Raw genomic sequence first — 21333 nt, forward strand, 5'->3', positions numbered from 1 at the left:
GCAGCAGGGTGCAGAGCTGGACATTGCACCTCTCAGCCCTGGGTCCCAGGAGTTCCAGCCCTGCAGCATGGGAGTGGAGCAGCACCAAATTGGTTTCTAGGTGGGCAGCAGGGTCCCCCTCAGCCTTGTTTACCCAGTGTATTTTTGAGTCTGCTGCATTACAGAGCATCCTGGCAGGATATCCAGACACCGGGATATTTACTCAGCACCAGGTGGCCTCACCACAGCTTCTCAGGTGGAGGTGAGAGGAATTGAAGCTGTAGGACACCCCATGCCTGGCTTTTCTCATTGCACTGCCCCATCAGCAAGGCACCAGGCACCTGCCCCAACCAGGAATGAGCTCTGTTCCTGTTGTACTGCAGGGCAGGCCACAGCAGGCACTGATGCTGACAGCGGGATTTACTCCTGTCCCACAGCCAGCACAGGAGGGGGGCAGCAAGCCCCTGTGACTGCCTGGGGCAGGTGGTTCCTGCACCCTCCCTTCTCCACAGCCAGCATGGAAAAAAACTGAAAATTCAAACAGTGGTAGAAGGCATTTTCCAACAAGGCTGCTAAGCAGACTGCCATTGGAATAAACGCCATCAATAATACCATTTACTGCACAACTCGAAACACACAAATAAAACTCCATCTCCCACAGCCCGTGTTTATCTGTAGCCCTCTGTATTCTGCGTCATTAGCATCTTTCTGAGGAGGACTTAGACGTACATGGACATTGCATCCATCTCACCAAGTGTTTTCTCAAGAAAGACAAGTAACTTCTCCCTGTCCCCCACCATGAGCTGAAATAACCTCCTGCCCCTCTGCACACTGCCTCCCCCACTCCAGTGCCTTTGGAGCACACCCAGCACAACGTGGGCATGCCCATCTCTGCAGAGTTCAGCTTTCCCCAAAATTTCGCAAGGACAGAGCTCACTCAAGAGGTGGGTCCAGGGGCCACAGCCATGAGGAGGTCTCAGGCTTATGGGGAGCATTGAGACCAGTGCCCCCATCCAGATCATGCCTAGAGCAGTGGGTGTCCCAGCCCAAGGGCTCCAGCATCCCCCCTCCTTCCCCCCTACTGCAGCTGGCTGGCAGGGGGCCCAGCCACAGGCACTCCCAGCTGCATGGCAGCCAGAGTCGCATTCCTGGGATAGCTGGGAGCTTTGCTGTTCAGCAGGGAAAGGTCACCCTTGTGTGCGTGGGCAGCTGCCAGGACCACCACCTCGGTAGGGCAAGGAGTGAGCCCAGCTGAACCTCATTCCTGGCCCAGTATGATCAGGCCCTGGCCCAGAGCAGCTCCACACAGCCCTGGGTGCAGGGCAAACAAGACCACTGTGTGTCACAATGAAAACCACAGTAAACGAGAGAACCAGGTGGCAGATACAGCCACATATGAGACAGAGGAACTAAGGCCACAGAGGCAGCAGGTGATGGAACAGCATTTGCTAGGGGAAGACAAGAGCCAGCTGTGGGCAGTAGGTTTATTGGCCATTCTCTATATATTAATCTGTAATAGAAAGCAGCAGTCACTAAGTACAGAGCAGCACCAACTCATGCCTCTTCTCTTGCTGCAGCTGCAGACCAATCACACAGCCCAGCCCAAACCCGTCTGCCTCCTATGCTACAGCTGAATATGGGGGATAAGGGGGGAACTAAACATGAACACAGTGGAACCACGGAGTGATGAGCAGGGTTTCAGCTGAGCCAAGACCAAGGGCTACAGTTCCTGGGAAGAGCTCTGAGTTGATCCCAAAAACAAGTCTCCCCACACAGTGCTCATCAGGGAGGTTGGGAGAGAGACCTGAGGCTGCTCTGCACCTCCCAGGAGGTGGAGGTAGGAGCAGAAATAGGAAGGATGATTCCTCCATCACAGAGCCAGGCCCTAGGTGAGCTCAGGGCAGAATGCAGTCAGTGCAGGGAGTGCCTCCCGAGCAGCTGCCAGGCTGGCAGGGCAGCTGCAGCAGTGGGGCACAGCTGTGGGCAGTGCTCTGCTGTAGGAAACAGCTAGTGCAGCACACTGCATGGCGAGGAACCTGGGTCTGCCCTCAAGTGAGCACTAGCAGGGGGAGCAGCAAGTGCTTGTGTCCTCTGGCAGCACAGTACCACACTGGGAACCAAGCAGCCTACAATCCCCTGAGAAAGGGCAGGGCTCCCACTGTCCTTGGGCATGAGGCAACACAGCCCCCATATGCTGTTTCGGTCACTTGATGAGCATCTGGTTGCACTGAGCACACACAAACACAGTCTCTCTCTGAGCTTCTGGGGCTGGAAAGGAAAGTAGGTGTCAGATGTCTCCCTTTCCACTGCATCACCCACCAAGGACCAGGGATTTCAGCCACAACCTGCTGAAAACCCATCAGGGCTCTGTTCTGAGCCAGACTGCACCTGCCCCCAATCATGAGGGCTGGGGCAAATCCCTGCAGCACACAGCACAGCTGGGAAGAGGAAGGCTCTGCTCTTCTCCCCCTTCCACTCACCCGTGGCTCCCATCACAGCCTTGGGAACTTTGAAGGAGCAACACCTAGAGCAGAAGCTGTTTCCACAGTTACTGCAGCTCCGCTATGGAAAGAAGTGGAGATGAGATATTAAGAGCACTGGCAGCTGCTGGGTCTACTCCAGCAAACTCCAGTACCGAGGCATTGCTGGCAGCGCTCCCTGCTGAAGGGGAGAGTGGGTGCAAGCCCGAGTGACAAGAGATGCCATCCACCAGTGACACCAGGACTAAACACTGGCTCTACAGGCAGGTACATTCTAACATCACAGGAAAGCACTGAAGCCAAAGGCCACAGGAGGTTGATAGACTGCCATTTCCTATGCTTTAATTCTGGAGGGATGCAAGCTCCAGAGAATCCAAGACATGCAGACTAACTCAAGAGGAAAGGGGAGGGGGCCACATGTCTGGAGATTAGGGGGCAGCAGGAGGACTGCAGTGCACATCTGGAAAAGGCAAGAGATGCACCCTTTCCAGAACTATATGATAAGCATTATGCAAAGGGGCTCAGACTACAGGGATGGCTTTGCTCCTCTAGTCACACACCCTACGGTGGCTTTGAATCTTCTTCCCACTTCCTCAGGAGCCCAAAGACCAACCCAATCTCTGCTTCCCAGGAAAGTGCTCAGGTAACAAGAATGGGCCAAACTAGGGCACAGAAGTAGCACATTGAGGTTTGGATTGAGGCAGCTTCCAAAGAAGCAAAATACCACCATTTAGGTATGTGACAACACCCAGCACTTAGCTGAAGTCATCCACTGTTGGGTCATGACTGAGAACAGCCATCCTAGCAACAAGAAAAGCCAGGACAAGCCAGACACAACACAAAACTTCTGCCCTAGTGTGGCTAGTGAGCTGGAGAAACTGAAGACTCACCCTCTTCTTCAGCACAGAAAAGGTGGCTCCACAACCTGTACAGCTCCCTGGAAGAGACAGAGCAGAGGTCAGGCAAGGCCCTGCTACCTGGTATCCTGAGGCATAAGAGCACCCACACTTGTTGTAAAGACCCTCTCCCAACCCTGCTGCCCCCAGGAGAGCTACAAACACCCTTTCCACTGGAGGAAGTCACTAAGGTGCTTTCCCTAGCAGGTAACATGTCACTCTGTCCTCTCCCAAGTTCAGTGGTCACCAACAGGAGCAGCACAGACCTCATACTGCTGAGGTTCCCCAGGCAGCTCCTGCTCTCAGCCTTACCAAAATTGTTGCTGGGGTAGCGCTTGCGCAGGCGCTCAGTCAGGCGTGACACCTTGCTGCGGATCACATCGTTTTTGCTCATAAAACCGTTGTCTGGGAGGCTGAGGTCAAAGTCTGCTGAACACTGAGAGCCCTCATCATCCTCCTGTAAGGAGCAAAGCCAGATAAACAGAGAACAGTGGGGGGGTGTAGGGCAGCCTGCCCCAGAGACAGGCATGAAAACAGGAGGCTTCACCTGTCAGCGTCACAAGTTACTGCCAAAACAGACAAAGGCTACCAGCTCCAGCTGGGAAGAGATGCCCTCTTGCACACCTCAGCACAGCAGTACTCACCATGACCAGCAGCTGGTTCTCCTTCTCCCGCAGCATGGGACAGAGAGGAGAGGCAGTAGAGATGGGGTCAAATTGCAGAGGTGCCCAGCCCCACACCTGCCCTCCCCAAGCATCTACTTTGCCCCGTCACAGCAGTCCTCTGCCCCAACTGCCTGGCCTGCAGGCACAGCCCACTCCCACCAGGCTCAAACCTCAATAGCATCCTTGAACTCTTCATCAGGTTCTGCCTCCTCTGCCTCCTCCACACTGCCAGGGGTAAGATCCTGCAAGAGATTCAGAGCTAGTCCTGTCCTATTTCATCTCCCTTGAAAGTAGGGGCCGCACTTTCAAGGCAGCTCACTGGCAGACCCATAAAGTGAGCATCAAAAGGTAGGGTGAGCCCCTGCCTCCTCAGGGTAACTCCAAACACATAGCAGGGTGAAAATCCCAGTAGAGCAAGGCAATTTAAGACGGGCTCCCAAGCCAGGCACATAGGCTTCCAGCAAAGCTACTTTGTGTGCAGGTGGACAGAAGCAAAACCAGACACAAGAGCTGAAGCTGAAGCTCCCACTCCACATCTCCGAGCCCTGCCACCACTCACCTCTGTGCTGGTGGGTGTGGGGGTCCGGTCTGGTGGGGCATCAGTTGGTAGAGGCTTGACAGGCTCTGGAGCGCTCTCGAAGGGTTTGGTGCCCAAACTCTGCTCAACCGAGGCCTTGAGCTCCTTTATCACTGGTAAGGGGGGAACACAGCTGGATCAGAGTTCCACTCCCCTTCCTCCAGCCCCTCCACACACATGGCTGCAAGAACCAACCTCCAGCACTCAAGATAGGTCAGCAGCTCCCGCAGACTTCCTCTGTCCAGTGCCTTGAGCCCTCTGGCTCACACACAGACATTAGGGAAGCTACTGAGCTGGGGACAGGAGGGAATTCCCCACCTGCCCCAGTTAAGACCAGGGAACATCAGAAGCTCAGACAGACAAATGTTGTGCAGCTCTCCTTCCATCCAATAGGGCACTTGCGGGCTGGTGTCACACATTTGCCACATGCACTGAGAGTATTTCAAGTTGTGCCGAGTCAGGCCAGGGAAGGGAGGTGATGCTCACATACAGGCTGCATTGCCAGGTCCCAGTACATCACAGTACAAGGAAAAAGCACCCACAACAGGAGCCACGCAAGATGAGAATCCCACCCCTCAGATCCAAGCCCGAGGGCCCCACCACCCACCCTGCACTGCTGGGTGCTGACCCCAGAACATTAAGCGCTCTCAGAGGTCCAGGGCCCATGGCAGACACATGAAAGTGTGCTCACAGGAGGTCACTGACAAAAGATGTGCACAGAGTCCACAGCTTCAAGGGCCTTTGCACAACCCATCCTACACAGGCTCCCTCCAGAAAGAGCCCTTACCTTGGTAGAACTGGCTGTTGCCCAGGAAGAGAGTGCTGTTGAGGATGGCCATGACCCAACAGAGCGGCAGCAGATAAAGGATGCAGACAGAGCCCAGCAGCGCTCCGTAAAACCTGGGGAAGAATAGCAGGTCAAGAGAAATCAGTTTTTCCCACAGCGTAAAACTCATTGTCCCTCTCCTTGTCCTTTGCTCTCTGCAAGCACCAAGAGTAGCTCTACTGGCCTGGTCCCTCTCCCTGCTGAGCCAAGCACAGGGCACCCAATGCAGTCCTACTCACTGGGAAGAGACAGTAGGGTTCTCCCAGTACAGCACTCGGTACACTGCCTCACAGCTGTAACACAGCCCGCTCAGGAACCCCTCCAGCTGGATCAGGCTGAAACGAGACCACAGAGTCAAGAAATGGCCTCACGAACACACACGCTGGCTTGCTCTGCTCACACCACATGACTCAGGGAAGCTGATTCCGCAGGACAGGAGGGTGCCAGATACTCACAAGCACTTGACCTGGGCGAGGGCCTCCTGGCGTGAGAGCTGCACTTTGCGCAGGTCCTCACGGCGCACGCTGTGGTACTTCCTGCGCAGCAGCTCCCGCTCCGAGGGCCGGACGCGGCACGTCTCCTGCAGGTAGCCCAGCAGGGCCGGCAGCAGGACGAGCAGGGCCAGCACTGAGTACCAGGCGGCTGGGAGGAGTAGCACAGCATCAGCTGGCAGGGCGGCGGGCAGGAGCCCAGCACTGCCGCACACACGCGCACACGCACATGCACACCTTGGTCGAGGGTGAGGAGCAGGAAGTTGAGGCCGAGGCAGACGAGCAGAGAGCACAAGGGCCGCTGCCACCTGTGAAGACAGAAGATGGTGAGGTGCGGGAGCCGCGGCCCCAACCCCAGACCCGGCCCGCACCTACCGGAGGAGAGAGCGCACACCGTCAGCCGCATCCCGCAGCGGCTCCAGGTACAGCTCCAGCCGCCGGTAGCTCCGCACCAGGTCCAGCAGATCGAAGGCGGCGGCGGCCTTGGGAGGCGATGGCGGCTCCGACGAAGCCTCACCGCCCCCCGTTGCCGTTGCCGTTGCCGTTGCCGCCTCAGGGCCGCCGGCCGCTCCGTCCCGCTCTGCCGCCTGCATACCGGGCCCCCCAGGACCCGCACCGCGCCCCGCTTCCAGGAAGCGGCCAGGTGCGCCGTGACATCACCCGGCGGCGCGGCACTCAGCCAATCAGAAAAGCCGGGATGGGGGGATGAGGACGGAAGCCCCGCCCAAGTGCTGGTAAAAGGGCGGAAGTGGCGGCAACCGGGTAGTGGCCGTAGAGGTCTGTGCTGGGCCTGGCCGGTGGAGCGTCGTGTGGGGCCGTGCGCTGAGCTGGGTCTGATTCGACTCTGGCCCCGCGGGGAGGCCCAGCTCAGCTCGGAAGCCGCCGGAGGAGGCCGGGTTCATCTCTCACTCCCAGCTTTGGCTGCGTGGAGCTGACCTGCAGAGCAGCACGTGTTCCTGCTTCCAGCTCACTGCGAGCAGGGCCCATCCTGTGGTGCATGGCCCTGTGTCACCCCAGCGCCAGGCAGAGAACCGTGTCTGATGCTGGGCCTTAAAGCACCCAGCCCTGGGAGGTGTCAGGTCCGTGGCCCTCCTGAGTCCTGGCAGTTTCCAGCCTAGGAAGGGACCTTTTCAGCCCAGGAGAAACAAAGCCTACAGGAATGCAGCTCTGTGTGGTTCTCGTTGCGTTCTCCTGCCGCACAGCTCTAGTCTGCAGGAGGAGACCACATCCATATCCTTACCTCTAAATTGTAGAGGTATGGATTTGAAGGCTGGACTATTCTGTGGACTGGGGATTGGTTGTATGATTGCAGCTGGGGGATTGTTGCTAGTGCTTCTGTGTCCAGGGAGAGACTGGTGACGTGGGGTTCCCCAGGGATCCATCTTGGGACTGGTATGCTTTAGCATCTTTATCAATGACATAGACAGTGGGATTGAATGTAACCTCAGCAAGTTTGCTGATGACACTGAGATGCAGGGTGCAGCTGATACAACTGAAAAAGAAGGGATACCATCCAGAGAAGTCTGGACAGGCTTGCAAAGTGAGCCCCCAGGAACCTAATGAGGTTCAAAAAGGCTGGGTGTGAAGGTTTGTGATTGGGTCACAGCAATCCCAGATATGTGTACACACTGTGAGAATCATTTGGTGAGTCTATAATACACAAGCACCAAGTTCTGCCCCATCCCTGGAGCGAGTGGCAGGGCTGGGGCAGTCCATCCCCAGGGGCAGGGGCTTGAATCCCTCTTCCAGAGACCAGTGGCTCAGCACCAGGAGTCCACCCACAGCCTCAGAATACACTGGACCCCTGCAACCACTGCTTCAGGAGAGGTGACCCCAAGGCTGCAAAGCCGAGTGTAAGCTTGGTTCATCTCCTGTCCCCTGCAGGTCCCAATCCTGCTACAAAACCCCAGACACCAAGTGAGCATCAGTGTTGCTTTATTTGGAATGTGAATCCAAAGGCACCAGAAAAGGGGCTGCAGTGAGACGGTGGCAGGTACAACAGGCAGTGTGGGGTTGTGGGGCAAGGCACTTTGGCAGCACTAGCCTCGCTGCATGCAGGCAGCCCGGGCCTCAGGGCTGCACCAGAGCACACAGGGGCCAGCAGTGTCTGGGACCAGCCCTGACACAGAGTAGGGACAGCACGTCCTGCCAGGGGGTGGTCCAGGGGCTGGCAGAGTGCAGGAGCACCCAGGTATCTGCTGAGACAGCCCTTGGTGATGGAAGCTGTGATCTAGTGCCAACCCAGTCCCTCCATGCCATTGCTGCTGCTACCCCCACAGAAAGGCACCAGGTGACAGCTGTGGGGGCTACAGTCCTCCAAACTGAGCCTATGCAGGGGCTGGGGCAGTCCTTCTCTGCCCTGAAAGCAATGGGAGAATGTGTCCTCAAGCAGGATGAGCACAGCTGGTGGCCAAGGCAGCTCCGGCATGGTGCTCCTTCAACATTTGCCAGTCTCTGGCTGCCCAATGCTTCCACTGACCCCGTATGGCCCTGGCCACCTGTGTGGTTGGTCCAGGCCTCACTACCGGAGCCCTCCCCTCACAAAGAGTCTATGTCCTACAAGGGCACTGCTGCAATCACCCTTCCATTATTGGTCTGCGGGCAGCACAGTGATGGAGATGGAGACATAGTCCCACAACAAAGAGAGTTTTCTAGGATGACAATCCAAGTGCTGTGGAGCCAGGCAGGGTGAGCTGTGCCTGTTCTGGCTGGAGCAGACAGGCCTCGGGTAGGCACCATCTCTGTGGTGGGATGAGAGCCCCACTCCTAGTGCAGAACCAGCCAAAGGATGCGGCAGCAGCACCGAGCTCCAGGCTGGGATGACAAAAACACCTTTCTCACCCCAGAGCAGCACAAACCTCAAGGCTGGAGGAATTTGTTGCCCCGCCTTGATCACAGAGGCAGCCTGCAGCCCCCCTCCCTGCCACGGGCTCCAACGGTGATGGGGGCTTTGCTGGGTACAGCTTCAAGGTGGGATAGGGCATTTGGCACAGGAGCAACAGTTGGCGAGGCTGTGCCCAGGGTGGGTAAGGGCTGTGCCCACAGGGTTCCAGGAAGACACCAGACATGGAGGAGGGGCCCAAGCTGGGGAAGTTGAGAGCACAGCAGAGCCTCCATTAGGCAATGCGGAGGCCTCAGGGCTGCCAGCAGGGTAAGGGCAGGGCCCAGCTTTACTCCACTCCTCCAGCACAGCATTCATCTCCCCAGGGAAAGAGTTGGCACCCACCTGAGCACACCCAAGGCAGGAGTCAGGCAGGGCCCCAAGGGGCTCCCAGCAGTTGTGGTCCACTTGGGTGCTCCCTGCTTGGGTCCTCTGATTTGCTTACGTCCATCTGTCATTCTGTGCAGGGTGCAAAGGAGCTGGTGCAGCAGTCGGTGCCCACTGTCCTGGCAGAAGGTCTCCATCCATCTGTCCATCCATCCGTGCAGGGGGCAGTGGAGGAAGCGCGGTGCAGCAGCCGGGAGGGGACAGAGCAGCGGGGTCACCACGTCCTAAAGCAGGGCCGCGGTCCGTCCATGTTCAGGAAGCAGGGCAGCCACGGGGCTCAGATGATGTCACGTTGGTCCCGGCAGCGCCGTGCCAGGCAGTAGAGCCCGGAGAAAAGGTACAGGCAAGCAGCCACGGCTCCGCAGACAGCAGCTCCCAGATAGGCTCCGTAGAGACAGCGTTGGCTGTAGCCCGGCAGATTGCAGTAGCTCTTTTGCCCAGCTTTGTGGCCCATGATGCCAGCGGCGGCCGTGCAGAGCCCGACACCCAGCACTAGATCGTGCACCAGGTTGGCCAGCAGCCAGCGGGAGCCCAGCCAGGGCACGAGCTCCCAGCGCCCCAGCGCGCTCAGCCCGAAGAGGCCCAGCGTGAGCAGCCAGACGAGGACGGCGGCGAAGAGGGCGAAGTGGGCCGCTCCTTCGTACCAGTGGGCCGCCACGGTGAGCCAGAAGGCGGCGCCCACCGCCAGCTGCCCCAGGCGGAGCAGCCCCAGCGGGCTCCGCAGGAAGGCGCGGTGCAGCCCGAGCGAGCCGCGGGGCGGCGGTCCCGGGGGCGGCGGCGGCACGGCCGGGGGAGCCGTGCGGGCCATGGCGGGGCGCTGCCTGCTGCGGGGCGGGAGGGACTCGGCGCCCCGGCAGCACTTACTGAGGGCGGCTGGCCGCTGCCCAACATCTGGCGTCGAGCGGTCCTCCCCGCACGGGGCCTCTCTCCTCCCCCGCCCCGCCTCCCGCCGGCCCACTGCGCGCGCGGGGCCCCGCGGCCGCCCCCCGCCGCGTCCTCTCCCGGCCGCCGCCGCCGCCGCCTGCCGCGCCACGGGACCGGGGAGCTCGGCGGGACGTCACGGCGGAGAACGGAGGAGCGCGCCGTCGGGGAGCGCGCGCTGGGGTTCCCTCGTTACGTCACGCGGGGTTTCCCTGCGGGGTGACGCGCGCCGGCCACGCCCGGGAGCGGAGCCGCGCCCAGCCGTCCCTCCCCGCCTTGTTGACGTCACTGGCGCCACGTGGCCCACCATTTCGAAAGGCGGTGCGGTCACGCCCTCTCCCGACGGCGATTGGTCCGTGCGGAGAAAACTGGACGCGGATTGGCGGCGCCGCGCGGGGCGGGGCGGATCCGGAGAGTGAATGGACGGGGCGCAGGGTGGCGGCGGGACCTCGGGGCGGCGGCGGCGCGGAGCGGCACCGGGCGCGGCGGCGGCGGACACGCGGTGGCCGCCCCCAGGTCAGTGCGCGGGTCTGGCGGACGGGAGGCGGCGGTGGAAAGCGGGTCACGGCGGGGACGGCGCACCGGACACCGGCGGGCGCCGACCTGAGCCGGGCCCTCCCGCATTCCTGGGCGTGCCGCTGGCGGCCCGCCCGCGCCGCTGCAGCCCCGTCCCGAGCGGGCCGAACCGGACCCGCCGCGGTCTCACGCCGTCCCTCCGCAGCGGCCGGGCCATGGGAACGCCGGCCTCGGTAGCGAGCGATCCCCCGGGACGAGCGGCGCCCGCCGTCCGCAAGCGGGCCTCGGCCAACATTTTCCAGGGCGTGGGGCTGCCGGAGCTGCGCAGCCTGTTCCAAAGCGGCGGGGCCGAGAGGCCAGAGGAGCGCGCCCGCCTCGTCTGGCGCTACGCGGGGCACCGCCGCATGGCACGGGCGCTGCGGCAGCTCCGGCGGCGGAGAGCGGCACGGCGCGGCGGTGAGACGACGACTTTACGGCGCTTCGGCCGCCTCCGGTAGGTGCGGGCCGGGTCGGCGAGGGGACCGCGGCCGGGACGCGCCCTACTCACAGCCGTCTGTTTCCGCAGCATCACCGATAAGGAGCCCGAGGGAGACGGCGGGGACGGGGCGGCCTCAGGGCCCCTGCAGCACTGAGACCGGGCACGCCGAAGACGCACGAACGCCATGGTTAATAAACCACCCAGCGGTGGCTGGGTGAGGCTCCCTGGCTGTGACAGCGGTCCCAGTTGCTGCGATGGACCAGCACCAGCTGAACAGCCCCAACCCCCCTCCAGAATGCTGCTGAGACAATAAGGAGGCCAGGTGAACTGCAGCTCTGTTATTCAGACAGTTGCATGGTTTAAATACATTACATACATTTCTACAGTGCATTAGAACAATACATTTGGGGTCAGTCAGAGATGTAGCCAGGTCTGGGAGCTGAGGTCTCACTTCTACACCCCTGTGCTTTCAGCACCCTCAGGACAGCCGCTGCAGAGCCCCTCGTGCAAGTAGGAGACAAGTGAACTGCCCTCCCCTCACAGCCCCAAGCAGCACAGTCCCAGCCTTCCCTTACCTCCCAACCCCCAGGGCTGGGCAAACAGGACGGTGAGACCCAACCCCAGCTTTCCCCCACACAGGGAAAGTCACAGCTCAAGGCAAGCAGATGCAGGCAGCAGCCCTGGTACCATTTTATACAAGACAGCTCAGCAGCTTTGGGGGAGAGGAAGCACTAACTGCCTCACCCACTCACATCAGGCCCACAAGGTTAGCAGCACTGGGGCAGCCAGGAGCTTGCACCAGCCTTCGTGTGCTTCCAGTACACCAGTTCTCACGTGACTCCCACCAGCAGGAAGAGCTCCTCTCGCCATTCCCTTTCCCCAGCAGCCCCCTATCCCATAAGAAAGGACCCCAGACGCACAAGCAAAGCTGGAGCTGTGCTGGCTGGCCCAATGCTGGCTGCACAGCAGCCAGAAACCTTACTGAGCACAGGGGCAAAAGCCAAGCAAGAGCAGCTGCAGTGATCTGCAGGATGGATGGACCATAGGAATGGAGGGCCAGAGGCCACTTGTACCTCCAACCCTCTCTACAGCACCTCCGAGAGCCACCTCCTCCGAACCAGGATAAGCCAGCACCTCTTCCTTTAGTGTCAAACTGCATTCAAGCCTGCCCTAGGGAGCAGGTAAGAGTAGAGTTCTCCTTACATTCCCTCCTCAAGCCCCCAGCCAGAGAACAGCCGTTCATTATGGTCCCCACTGCACCAGCAGGCAGCAGGAACTCCCCCTGAGGAAAGCAGCTTGCACAGGGTTGGGGCAGAAGAGAGAAAGTGAGGAAGAGTACAGCATGCCTTTGGGGAAGCGGAAGGCAGAACAACCACCCTCCAACCCTTCCCAGCCCTGGGGCCAGCAGCAGGAAAGAGGAAGGCTGGCAGCTGGTGCAAAGAGCTGGACGGATCCTGGCCTGGGGAGCCTGGTCAAGTGTGCTCAGAACCGCATGCAGGCCGAGGAAGGGAGGCACAGGCACAGTCCCAACTGCTTCCCATGCCTCCTGCTGACTTCTTCCCTCGGCAGGGCTGTATGCACACCATACAGCTCCAAGGGAGCTGGAGAGGGACAGTGCCCAACCCACCTGGTTTCCTCCACTCCAGCTGCAGGCTCCTCCAGCCACAACCTGCTCACTTTACCCAGAGCATCAAATCCCAGCCACAGGAGCAGCTCAGCTCCTCTCGCTGTGCCAGTCCAAGACAGCCAAGGCCTGCCTGCAGCTCCCACAGCTACCACCAGGTGAAGAAAGGCTTCCGGCTCTGGAAGCTCTGCGTGTAGGACTCGCTGGCAGTGCGCTGGTGGGAACGTGCCGTTTCTACAATCACAGGTGGCATCTGAACCAGGTGCAGGGGGCTCTTCCCATCTTTCAGTGCCTGTGTCAGGTTCAGTATCTGTACAACACAGAGCAAAGCTTGAGCCGTCCCAGTGGAGGAAAAGAGCTGGCATCCCAGCACCATTTCCTGACAGCCAGACAAAACAAGGCTCTGTCACTTCATTCATTTGCCTTACCTGGCCTCTCATGACAGCAATCTGCTTGTGAAACTGTCCCCTGTCAAAGCCAGGGTCCTTCTGCAAGAGAGACCAAACAATGCATTGGTATCCACTTTCTGACCCACGCTATTCAAGAGATGCCTGTTTTCCAAGCAAGCCTCTCCCCTCTTGTCCCATGAGATTCCTGCTTCTCCCCAAACTGTATCTTTAGCTCCTGGTAGAGGAACAGTCCTTCTATGTTTCAGCTCAGAAACACCATGAGTAGCCCACCTTTCTATCCACCATAGCTTTGACAAAGAATCCCCAAAACCACCGTGTTTTTCTTCTTCCCAAGCCACCCTCAGCCCCTCCCTAGTTCACCTTGAAGAGCTCATACAGATCTTCCTCCAAATCTTTGACAAAGTTGGGGTCCGAGATCTTGGGAAGAATTAGGTCTTTGATCTCTTGTGAAAAGGGGATTTTGGCCTGTGGTAACCATGCCCAGTAGAAGGGATCTGCAAGAGAAAGCATGAGATATTAGAGCTAGGGAAGGGAAAGATGCCACATGGCTTTGGGTTCAGCATACACTTCCTACAGCCACTGAGGCAGAGCTGTCCATGCAGCTAGAAGGTTTTTGCAGAGGGGCAGCCCTAGCTACTGCCTCTTCCAGTCCTACAGGAACATGCCCCAGGACAGACAGCACAGAGCTGCACAGCTCTGCAGAGTACCTCAACACAGCGTAAGGGACTCACATGCTCTCCAGGAGTCCGGATGCTTCAAAGGAAAGGCCAAACCATTATCTATAGCAGCAAGCTTGATGATGGGCTCTTTCACAACCACCCAGTCACTGTCCTGGAAGGAAGTAGAGCACTGGTCACAAGGGAGCCTTCCCCAACAGAAGCAGTCTATCTGCCACTCCCAGCAAACAAGATCAGTCTCAGAAACCCAAGACAACTGGGAAATCCCAGCCTCCAGCCAGCTTGTAGAAGCAGACAGACCCATGAAGCCCCTGCCCAGGAGCTGCTCACCCGTACGCCTGCACTGTCCAGGGGACAGTCATATTTGATGAGCCAGTTGTCATTGCCCCGATCTGCAAGGAAAGAAAAACAGCTGTATCAGTGTGAGGGCCTAGGCTGGGTAGGATTACTTCTCTGACACAGTAGCAATTCAAGTTACATAGACTTCAAGGCCCCAACTCTACCCCAGAGCCCTCACGCTTGCTGCAGGCCTAGGAAATCATATAAATCCCCACATATCTAGGTCTGGAGACTAAAGAGGTCCATGTAGCCCCAGCTCTCAAGAGAAAAGTCAGCCTGCAAGCTTTGGAGTCCAACCCAACCCATTTCAAGCTGGAACAGACTTGGAAACCCAGCCTGAGATAGGATGCTGTGGTACAACCAGAGGCTGGATCTCTCAGCATTCCTGGATCCTTGCACCTGGCAAACATTTACCACTGCAACTGGGTGGATCCCAGGCTGGCTCCCAGTCTCCCAGATGAGTAGTGACAGCAGCTACACTCCACCCAGAGACAGTGTCATCTGTTAACCAGGCATTGTTGATAGGAGTTTTGGGTTCCAGGAAGAGAAGCCAAATCTCTGCCTGCTCTCTAGCTGTCAAAATATAAAAGAGCAGGCAGCCAGCCCTACCTGTGTTCCTGATTATGTAGTCCAGCACCACCAGCCGCTCAAACTGCAGCAGCAGCTGCCGGTTGGTGTTCTCAGGGAGTGGCTCAGCCTCAAACCGCCGCAGCCAGTAGTCAGCGTCCTTGTAACCTTCCACGAATAGCTGGAAGGAGCCCACCTGAGGCAAGGAGAGACTGTGTTATGGAGGACCACAGAGGACAGAGGAGCAGAGACAGGTACATGGGGCCTGGTAGCCCTACCTTGGGAGGCAGGCCAATGCGGTTGAAGCGCTGACCCACTTTCGGGACCTTCTCCAGGGCTAGCCTCTTTCCTCGGGACTTCACTCTGTCAATGGCACTGTAGTTAAAGGTCTCACTGGCCAGATACACCACCTGGGATATAGGAGCACAGAAGTCAGCAAGTGCATCTGTCAGCTGTCACAGTTGTTTTATCAGTAAGGCATAGATTTCCCACAGCTCTGCTCTGTAAAAGGATCCCCATGGCACAGGCAGAAACACCTGGAAGCCTCCTCGGGACAAGATCACAGCAACTTCCTCCTCACCTTTGTGCGAGGAACAATGTTGAGTTCCAGTTTCTGGTCCACCAGGCTGGCACCTGCCTCTGATAGGTAGCCCTGGTTCAGAACAAGGCAGTCTCTCCCAAAGCAGCACGGGCAGCACAACTTCTGCAGCCACTTGGTCCACTTGGGGTTCAGATGCCCATATGGCTCCTCATTCTTGGGTTTGAAGACACCAATAATTTTCTGTGAGTAAGAGGAAAGCTGATACTCAGTGCTTGGCAGAGCCAGAGCACTCACCCCTGAGCCAGCCTGTGGCTCTGCCATAACAGCACAGTCTCAACCAAGTTCACCCTCCCACAGAACCCAACTCTGCTGTCTTTCCTTGCTGCCTTCTGCCAATGACAGCCCCCAGATCTAAGAGATACCTCCTTGGGTGGGAAAGAATCTGGGGACAGCTGTTGCCACTCACTGCAAGGTCCAGAGCAAGTGGAGACAAAATGACTCGCCCAAGATTCTCCTCTGCCAAGAGATCTGCAACCTGGAGCTATGGTAGGCACTCTTCTCTCATCCTAGGTTTTCTTCAGGCATCTGCCTCTCTGGTTCCTGCACAGCTCCTGTGAGCAGCATCCCAAGACCTTCGTACTCACTCACAACTTTCCACGTACCATAGGAGAGTGCTGATGACACTGTCCCTGGTAAATATTCTAGCCTTATCCCATTGACCTTTGGATGGTGGAGGGAGAGCTACTGCTTGTGGCTACTCATTTCCTCCATGCAAGAGAGCAGAAGGGGATAAAGATCCCTGTCTTGACTCCAAAATTCAAGAAATGGACCTGATCCCAAATAGACCAGAGAAAATGGGCCTAAACAGCAGGGAAGGCTGAAGGACTTCAGAGGAAACCAAAGCTCTATGTTTTGAGGCCCAAAGAGAGATGCTGGGGGGTAAGTGGGGAGTGTGCTTAAGGACCATATACTTGCATCCACACTGTCTGCTTTGCCAAGCCACACAGCTGAGTCAAAGGCCCAGGGCAGGAGTGAGGCCAACTGCCCCTGGTCCAGTCTGCCCAGGGCTTTGTGCAGCAGGCTTTGGGCTCACAACCCCACTCCAGGATGACTCAGCAGCATACAGACTGACCCTAGAAGAGCCAGAGCCAGCACCGGCCTGAGTGGGTGGCATTTCCCAAGGCCAAGCTTCTGTCACAGGGTGGGAGCACAACACGTCTCAGTACACCAGCAGGGAAAACCCAGTACAATCCCACTGTGAATCAGGGGCCAGGAGCCAGATCAGGGAGCAAGACTTTGTCAACCAGGAAGAGGAATGTCTGAGGGAATGGAAGCACTTCAGGCATCTCTAGGTCACAAAGAAACCCCCTCCTCTGAGCTGGTGAAGGCCAAGTAAACAGGCAGGAGGGCAATCCCCTCACCAGCCCCATAAGAAAGCACAGAAAACATGCCAATGTGTTTTTGGATTTGAGCCTGCTGGAGGCTTGCTGGGAGCTCTGGCAGCGAGGAGCACACTGCTGTGTGGAGCAAGCACAGCAAAGCAATGCCTGGCAGGGCGAGGACAGCCCTGGAGCAGAGATCAGAGCCTGGCAGCACAGCCTGCCCTCTCAGTGCTGTGCCTTGGGAGCAGCTCTGGCAGCAACTTGTTCCAAGAAGTATGCTGTGGAGAAGACAGGTCTGCCCAGTGCCAGGCCAGGGGATGCCAGGCCAGCATAAAGACACAGCCACCGCCCCCGAGGACCAGGGGAAGCACACTGAATTAAGTCCTGCATGAAACAACTCGAGCTTCCAGCAGTCCACAGGGAAACTAGCACAAGTTTCCCCTAGTGTCTTCATCCTATGCCTCCAACCTGCTCACTGGAGCACTGCATCTCCTTAGCAGCAAGGAGGCTTTAGTGATCTTGAGCAGTGAGTCACAGGAACCACACATGCACCCTATCCACTCATGGCAGAACAATCCAAGGAACCTGCCAGGTAACATGGCCAGCAGAACATGGACTTCGATTCCTTGAATGCATCCCTCACCGAGCTCTGGTCTCCTTTCCATACAACCAGGTTCACCTCTGGTCTTCAGTCCCTGCTAGCAATACCAAGGCTCACATTAGGCAACAGAAGGGAGCAGAAGTGATAATAAACTGCATCAGAAGGAAGTTTGTATTGCCCTGTACGCAGTTAGCTCAACCAGGACCTGCCTGTAAGAGTTTGCTGTAGCCATGTGCCACCTGAGACAGAAAAACAGGCACAACATGGACAGGAAAGCCCAGTCCTGATTCTGAGGAAGGATCTTAGCATGCACTAGGCAAAAGAGTCAGAGGAAGCAGCAACTGCTTGAGTAACCAGCCAGCACCACGGGTCACAAGATGAGCTACCTCGTGCTGCACTCACATCTGGGCAGTGGCACGGGAACCCCGCAGCCAAGCAGACCTCAGGGAACAAGTTACACCTCGAGGCCCACTCCCTCCAGTCTCACTGGCCAAACGCCGGCAGCCCAGCTGTCAGCGCTCCCATCCTACGGCAGAAGTCATCACTTTTTGAACGCAACAGCCACGGGGGAAGGGGAAGCAGCTTTAACCGGGGAACAGTCCACGCATTTCAAATGGAGGGATGCCCGACGGGTACAGCCCCGCTGCGCCCGGCTCAGCGCCGCAAGCTCCCAGCCCGGGGAGGTGACGACTCACTCCTTGCGGGTCCTTGACGAAATAGCTGCCGCTGGAGCCCTGCGAGATGCGCTCAGGGTAGATGCCACGCTCGCTGGCCAGCTCGGCCCGCCGCACCACCTCAGCGAACTCAGGGTCCTCGGGGAAGTCGTTGCGTTCCCGCTGCGCGGCCGCCGCCGCCGCCTGAGCCTGGGCCGCCGCCGCCGCGGCCGCTTGGGCCTGGGCCTGCGCCGCCGCCGCCGCCGGGCCCCGCGCCCCACGCTCCAGCAACGGCTGCCGCTCGCGGTCGCGGCCACCGGGAGAAGGAGGCGGCGAGGGCTGCGGAGGGGCGACGGGCGGGAGAGTGCGCACGGCACCGCCCGGCAGCCCGTAGTCAGGGCCCTGCGCCCGCTCCGGCGACACCAGCGGGCTCGTCTCGTCCATCGCGCCCGCCGCCCGCCGCTTCCGGTCGCGTCACGTCGCGAAGCGTGTTGACGTCACCGCGCCGCCGCGCCCCATTGGCTGTTCCGCCTCGCCCGCCGGTTGCCGAGGGAACTGTGCCTCCCATCCGTCCCACGGCCGTGCTTGGGGCGGGTCTGGAGGCTATTGCGGCCCTCGGGAGGAGCCGCGCAAGGGGCTTCCTCCGGTCCGTCTCCGTCGCCGCCGCGGGAAGGCCGGTGCCCCGCACAAAGATGGCTGCCGAGGGTACGACAGCGCCGCCGCCGCTGCCCTTCACAAAGATGGCGGCAGGGCGGGGTGCGGGCTTTGCCCCACACAAAGATGGCAGAAGGCGAGGGCACGGCAGTGGAGCCGGCCAATGAGAAGACGCGTTGCTAGCAGTTTCCATGGAGACAGCCAACTGCAGGCGGGAATGGACGCTAGCGGTGTAGCGCCGCCCGACGGGGCGGGGTGCCGGCTGGGGAGGTGGCCGCACCGCCGCCGCCCCTCGGCGGGACCCCGGTGGGGAGCGGAGCGAGACGAGCGCGGAGCCAGGTGAGCTCGGGGCCGGCGGCGGCGCCGTTCTGCTCGCAGCAGCAGCAGCCGGGGGATACCCGTGCGGCTCCGCGTGGAGCTGGAGCCTCGCGAGCCCTCCCGCCCCTACAAGGGTGCTGCCCGAGCTGCCCGCTCGCGTCTCCCGGGCCCGCCACCCCCGGCAGCTCAGGTGGCTCCGCGCTCCACGGTGGGGCAGGCGGCAACCTGAGCCCGGCGGCTGCGGTTTCAGGGGCAGGGCCGGGGGCCGGGGTCAGCGCTGCGCCCGGAGCCGTGCCTGAGGCTGCCCGCGCCTGTGGCTCGGTGCTGCTACGCGCGCCCGGCCGCCAGCCCGGATCTCTGCTTCGCAGCTCTTTGCCCAGCGCGCCCGAGGCTGCTGCCATGACCCTCACCAAAGGCTCCTTCACCTACTCCAGCGGGGAGGAGTATCGTGGCGAGTGGAAGGAAGGTGTGATGGGATGGGGTGGGGTGGGGTGGGGTGGCACGGCTGACTCCAGGCTTGCGAGGCCAAGCGTCTGAGTCATCCCTCTGCCCTGAGCATCCTCACCCGGAGCTGTGCTGGGCAGGCCCTGGCATTGCTCCATCCATTGCTGCCTGCTTTTGCCCTTGCTAGGACGCAGGCACGGTATCGGCCAGCTGACGTTTGCCGATGGCACCGCCTACGTGGGGCACTTTGAGAATGGGCTCTTCCACGGTTGTGGCGTGCTCAGCTTTGCCGACGGCTCCAGGTGAGCACAGCACCGTGTGTCCTCAGCGCAGCCCAGATGGTCTGGTGTGAGCACCTGCCATGTGTTCTCTCAGACTTCCTGTCCCTTGATGCCCCCTCTGTCTCACGCAGGTATGAGGGAGAGTTTGTGCAGGGCAAATTTAGTGGTGTTGGTGTCTTCACCCGCTATGACAACATGACCTTCGAAGGCGAGTTCAAAGGCGGACGTGTGTATGGCTTTGGTGAGTGCCTGAAGATTCCTCTTGGCTTGGGGCATGCTGACACAGCAGCAGGATGGGCAGCTGGTGCTTTGTGCCCACCAAAGCCCAGCACAGTCCCAGCTTAGCAAAGTCCTGCCCACCCCTGCCCCTGCTGTCCTTCCCTTTTGATGTGTCCTGCTCCATCTGTCCATGCCTGGTCACAGTGTCTGCTGCTCCTTACCCTGTGACTCCCATCCCTTCCCTCCCCAGGTCTCCTGACATTCCCTGATGGCTCCCATGGGGTTCCCCGCAATGAGGGCTTCTTCGAGAACAACAAGCTGCTGCGGCGGGAGAAGTGCCAGGCAGTGATCCAGAGGGCACAGACTGCCTCCAAGTCTGCTCACAACCTCACAGCGTGATGGCACCCTGGCACCTGCATCCCCCTCCCGCTGCAGTGGGACTGGCTGGCCCAGGGCAGGGCCATGGCACTGCCACCTGTTTCCTCGCCAGCCGCCCAACCTTGGCAAGACTGGGAGTCCTTCCACTGCATGGGGAAGACTTCTTTGCCAAACTGTGCTGGTGGTGCGAACAGACCCCTGTGCCCTTCACCCAAGTGCCCCTGGGCGGCTCTGTGCTTACTGAGGCCACCATGGTGCCTTCTCCCTCTGACTGCTGTCCTCCTCCCTCCACTAGGAGCCTCCACTCTAGCCCCAACCCCATCAAAGCAGCCGCCAGTGGGACTGAGGGATGGCATGGCTGGAACAAAGCAGAAGAGTAGGGGTTTGGGCTGGCTCCTGGCCCCATTGCCTAGGGTGCCTATGCCTGCAGGCAGTGGGCAGCTGGCTGGACCATGTGCCTGCAGAGGGGTAGCTCTGGCCTGCTTCTCCAGCCCAGGTCCCCAGGCAATGTGGGCACCCCATGGCCTGTGCCCTCAATGCTGGGTCAGTGGCTGTGCCCACTGGGCAGGGTGACATGATTCCCCATGCTTTTGGGATCACAGAAAAAGCAATCAACTGTGTCTCTCATCACTGTGCCAACCCAGCCCATTTTGCTGCCTTGGGGACGTCTCCACTGATGGGGACCAGGAGACATTTGGCCTGACCCATTCATGCTGTGTCCAGAAGGAGCTGGGTGACGGCAGCAGTGATGATGAGAAAGAGTCAGGCTCGGACCAAACTGGAGCAAGAGGCTGAGGCAAGGCAGCATGAGGTGCCAGGTCTGGTGCAGGGGGCCTGGGCTGGGTGGGCAGGGAAAAGGGCATGACATGGGTGCAGATAGGGTGCAAGCAGCTCCCCATCTTGCTCCACACTGGTATCCCTCATCTCTCTCCCCATGTTACCTGCCTTCTCTCCCCAGCATGGTCCAGTTTACCAGGGCATGGGGTCCTAGCATCCCTTTCAGCCCAACTGTGCCCTCCCTGAAGGTTTTGCCCACACCAGTCCCGTGCCTTGCTGTGTCCCTGCCTTGTGCTGCTGTCTGTATGGGCCTCAGCGGAGTAAACCATGTTGCCAAATGCCTGAGCTGTGTCCATCTTGCTGGGAAGCAG

The 21333-nt window shown here is 59.4% G+C and overlaps 5 protein-coding genes across 6 annotated transcripts; 2 read left to right on the plus strand and 3 right to left on the minus strand.

Moving 5' to 3' along the window:
• Positions 1 to 1449: 1449 nt before the first annotated feature.
• On the minus strand, positions 1450 to 6614 carry ZFYVE27 (zinc finger FYVE-type containing 27). 2 transcript variants are annotated; one of them, XM_010714734.4, is made up of 12 exons: positions 6290 to 6614; positions 6152 to 6222; positions 5879 to 6065; positions 5663 to 5758; positions 5385 to 5497; positions 4580 to 4710; positions 4191 to 4262; positions 4000 to 4020; positions 3668 to 3812; positions 3350 to 3396; positions 2460 to 2541; positions 1450 to 2247 (listed from the first exon to the last, which is right to left on the minus strand). In XM_010714734.4, the coding sequence occupies exons 1-12, from the start codon at positions 6505 to 6507 to the stop codon at positions 2183 to 2185; spliced, it is 1248 nt and encodes a 415-aa protein (XP_010713036.2). In that variant the 5' UTR covers positions 6508 to 6614; the 3' UTR covers positions 1450 to 2182. The 2 variants fall into 2 exon arrangements, with proteins under 2 accessions (XP_010713036.2, XP_085085822.1); XM_085229696.1 differs by lacking the exon at positions 4000 to 4020 and having other exon boundaries at positions 6290 to 6611.
• A 1218-nt stretch (positions 6615 to 7832) lies between these two features.
• MARVELD1 (MARVEL domain containing 1) lies at positions 7833 to 10122 on the minus strand. Its single transcript, XM_010714735.3, has one exon. It carries the CDS (start codon positions 9988 to 9990, stop codon positions 9460 to 9462), a length of 531 nt encoding a protein of 176 aa, XP_010713037.2. The 5' UTR covers positions 9991 to 10122; the 3' UTR covers positions 7833 to 9459.
• A 338-nt stretch (positions 10123 to 10460) lies between these two features.
• On the plus strand, positions 10461 to 11482 carry AVPI1 (arginine vasopressin induced 1). Its single transcript, XM_085229704.1, has 3 exons — positions 10461 to 10619; positions 10825 to 11112; positions 11185 to 11482. The coding sequence occupies exons 2-3, from the start codon at positions 10835 to 10837 to the stop codon at positions 11249 to 11251; spliced, it is 345 nt and encodes a 114-aa protein (XP_085085830.1). The 5' UTR covers positions 10461 to 10619; positions 10825 to 10834; the 3' UTR covers positions 11252 to 11482.
• Positions 11421 to 18618, minus strand: PI4K2A (phosphatidylinositol 4-kinase type 2 alpha). The gene is made up of 9 exons (XM_010714736.4): positions 17934 to 18618; positions 15295 to 15495; positions 14993 to 15124; positions 14757 to 14910; positions 14139 to 14200; positions 13863 to 13962; positions 13492 to 13625; positions 13150 to 13209; positions 11421 to 13031 (listed from the first exon to the last, which is right to left on the minus strand). The coding sequence occupies exons 1-9, from the start codon at positions 18333 to 18335 to the stop codon at positions 12870 to 12872; spliced, it is 1407 nt and encodes a 468-aa protein (XP_010713038.2). The 5' UTR covers positions 18336 to 18618; the 3' UTR covers positions 11421 to 12869.
• Positions 18619 to 18725: 107 nt separating this feature from the next.
• On the plus strand, positions 18726 to 21300 carry MORN4 (MORN repeat containing 4). Its single transcript, XM_085229703.1, has 5 exons — positions 18726 to 18884; positions 19232 to 19329; positions 19495 to 19609; positions 19720 to 19829; positions 20058 to 21300. Exons 1-5 carry the CDS (start codon positions 18763 to 18765, stop codon positions 20204 to 20206), a joined length of 594 nt encoding a protein of 197 aa, XP_085085829.1. The 5' UTR covers positions 18726 to 18762; the 3' UTR covers positions 20207 to 21300.
• The last annotated feature ends 33 nt before the right edge of the window (positions 21301 to 21333 follow it).

The sequence above is a fragment of the Meleagris gallopavo genome, chromosome 8 (assembly GCF_905368555.1).
Source record: "Meleagris gallopavo chromosome 8, MGAL_WU_HG_1.1, whole genome shotgun sequence".
Lineage (NCBI taxonomy): Eukaryota > Metazoa > Chordata > Aves > Galliformes > Phasianidae > Meleagris > Meleagris gallopavo.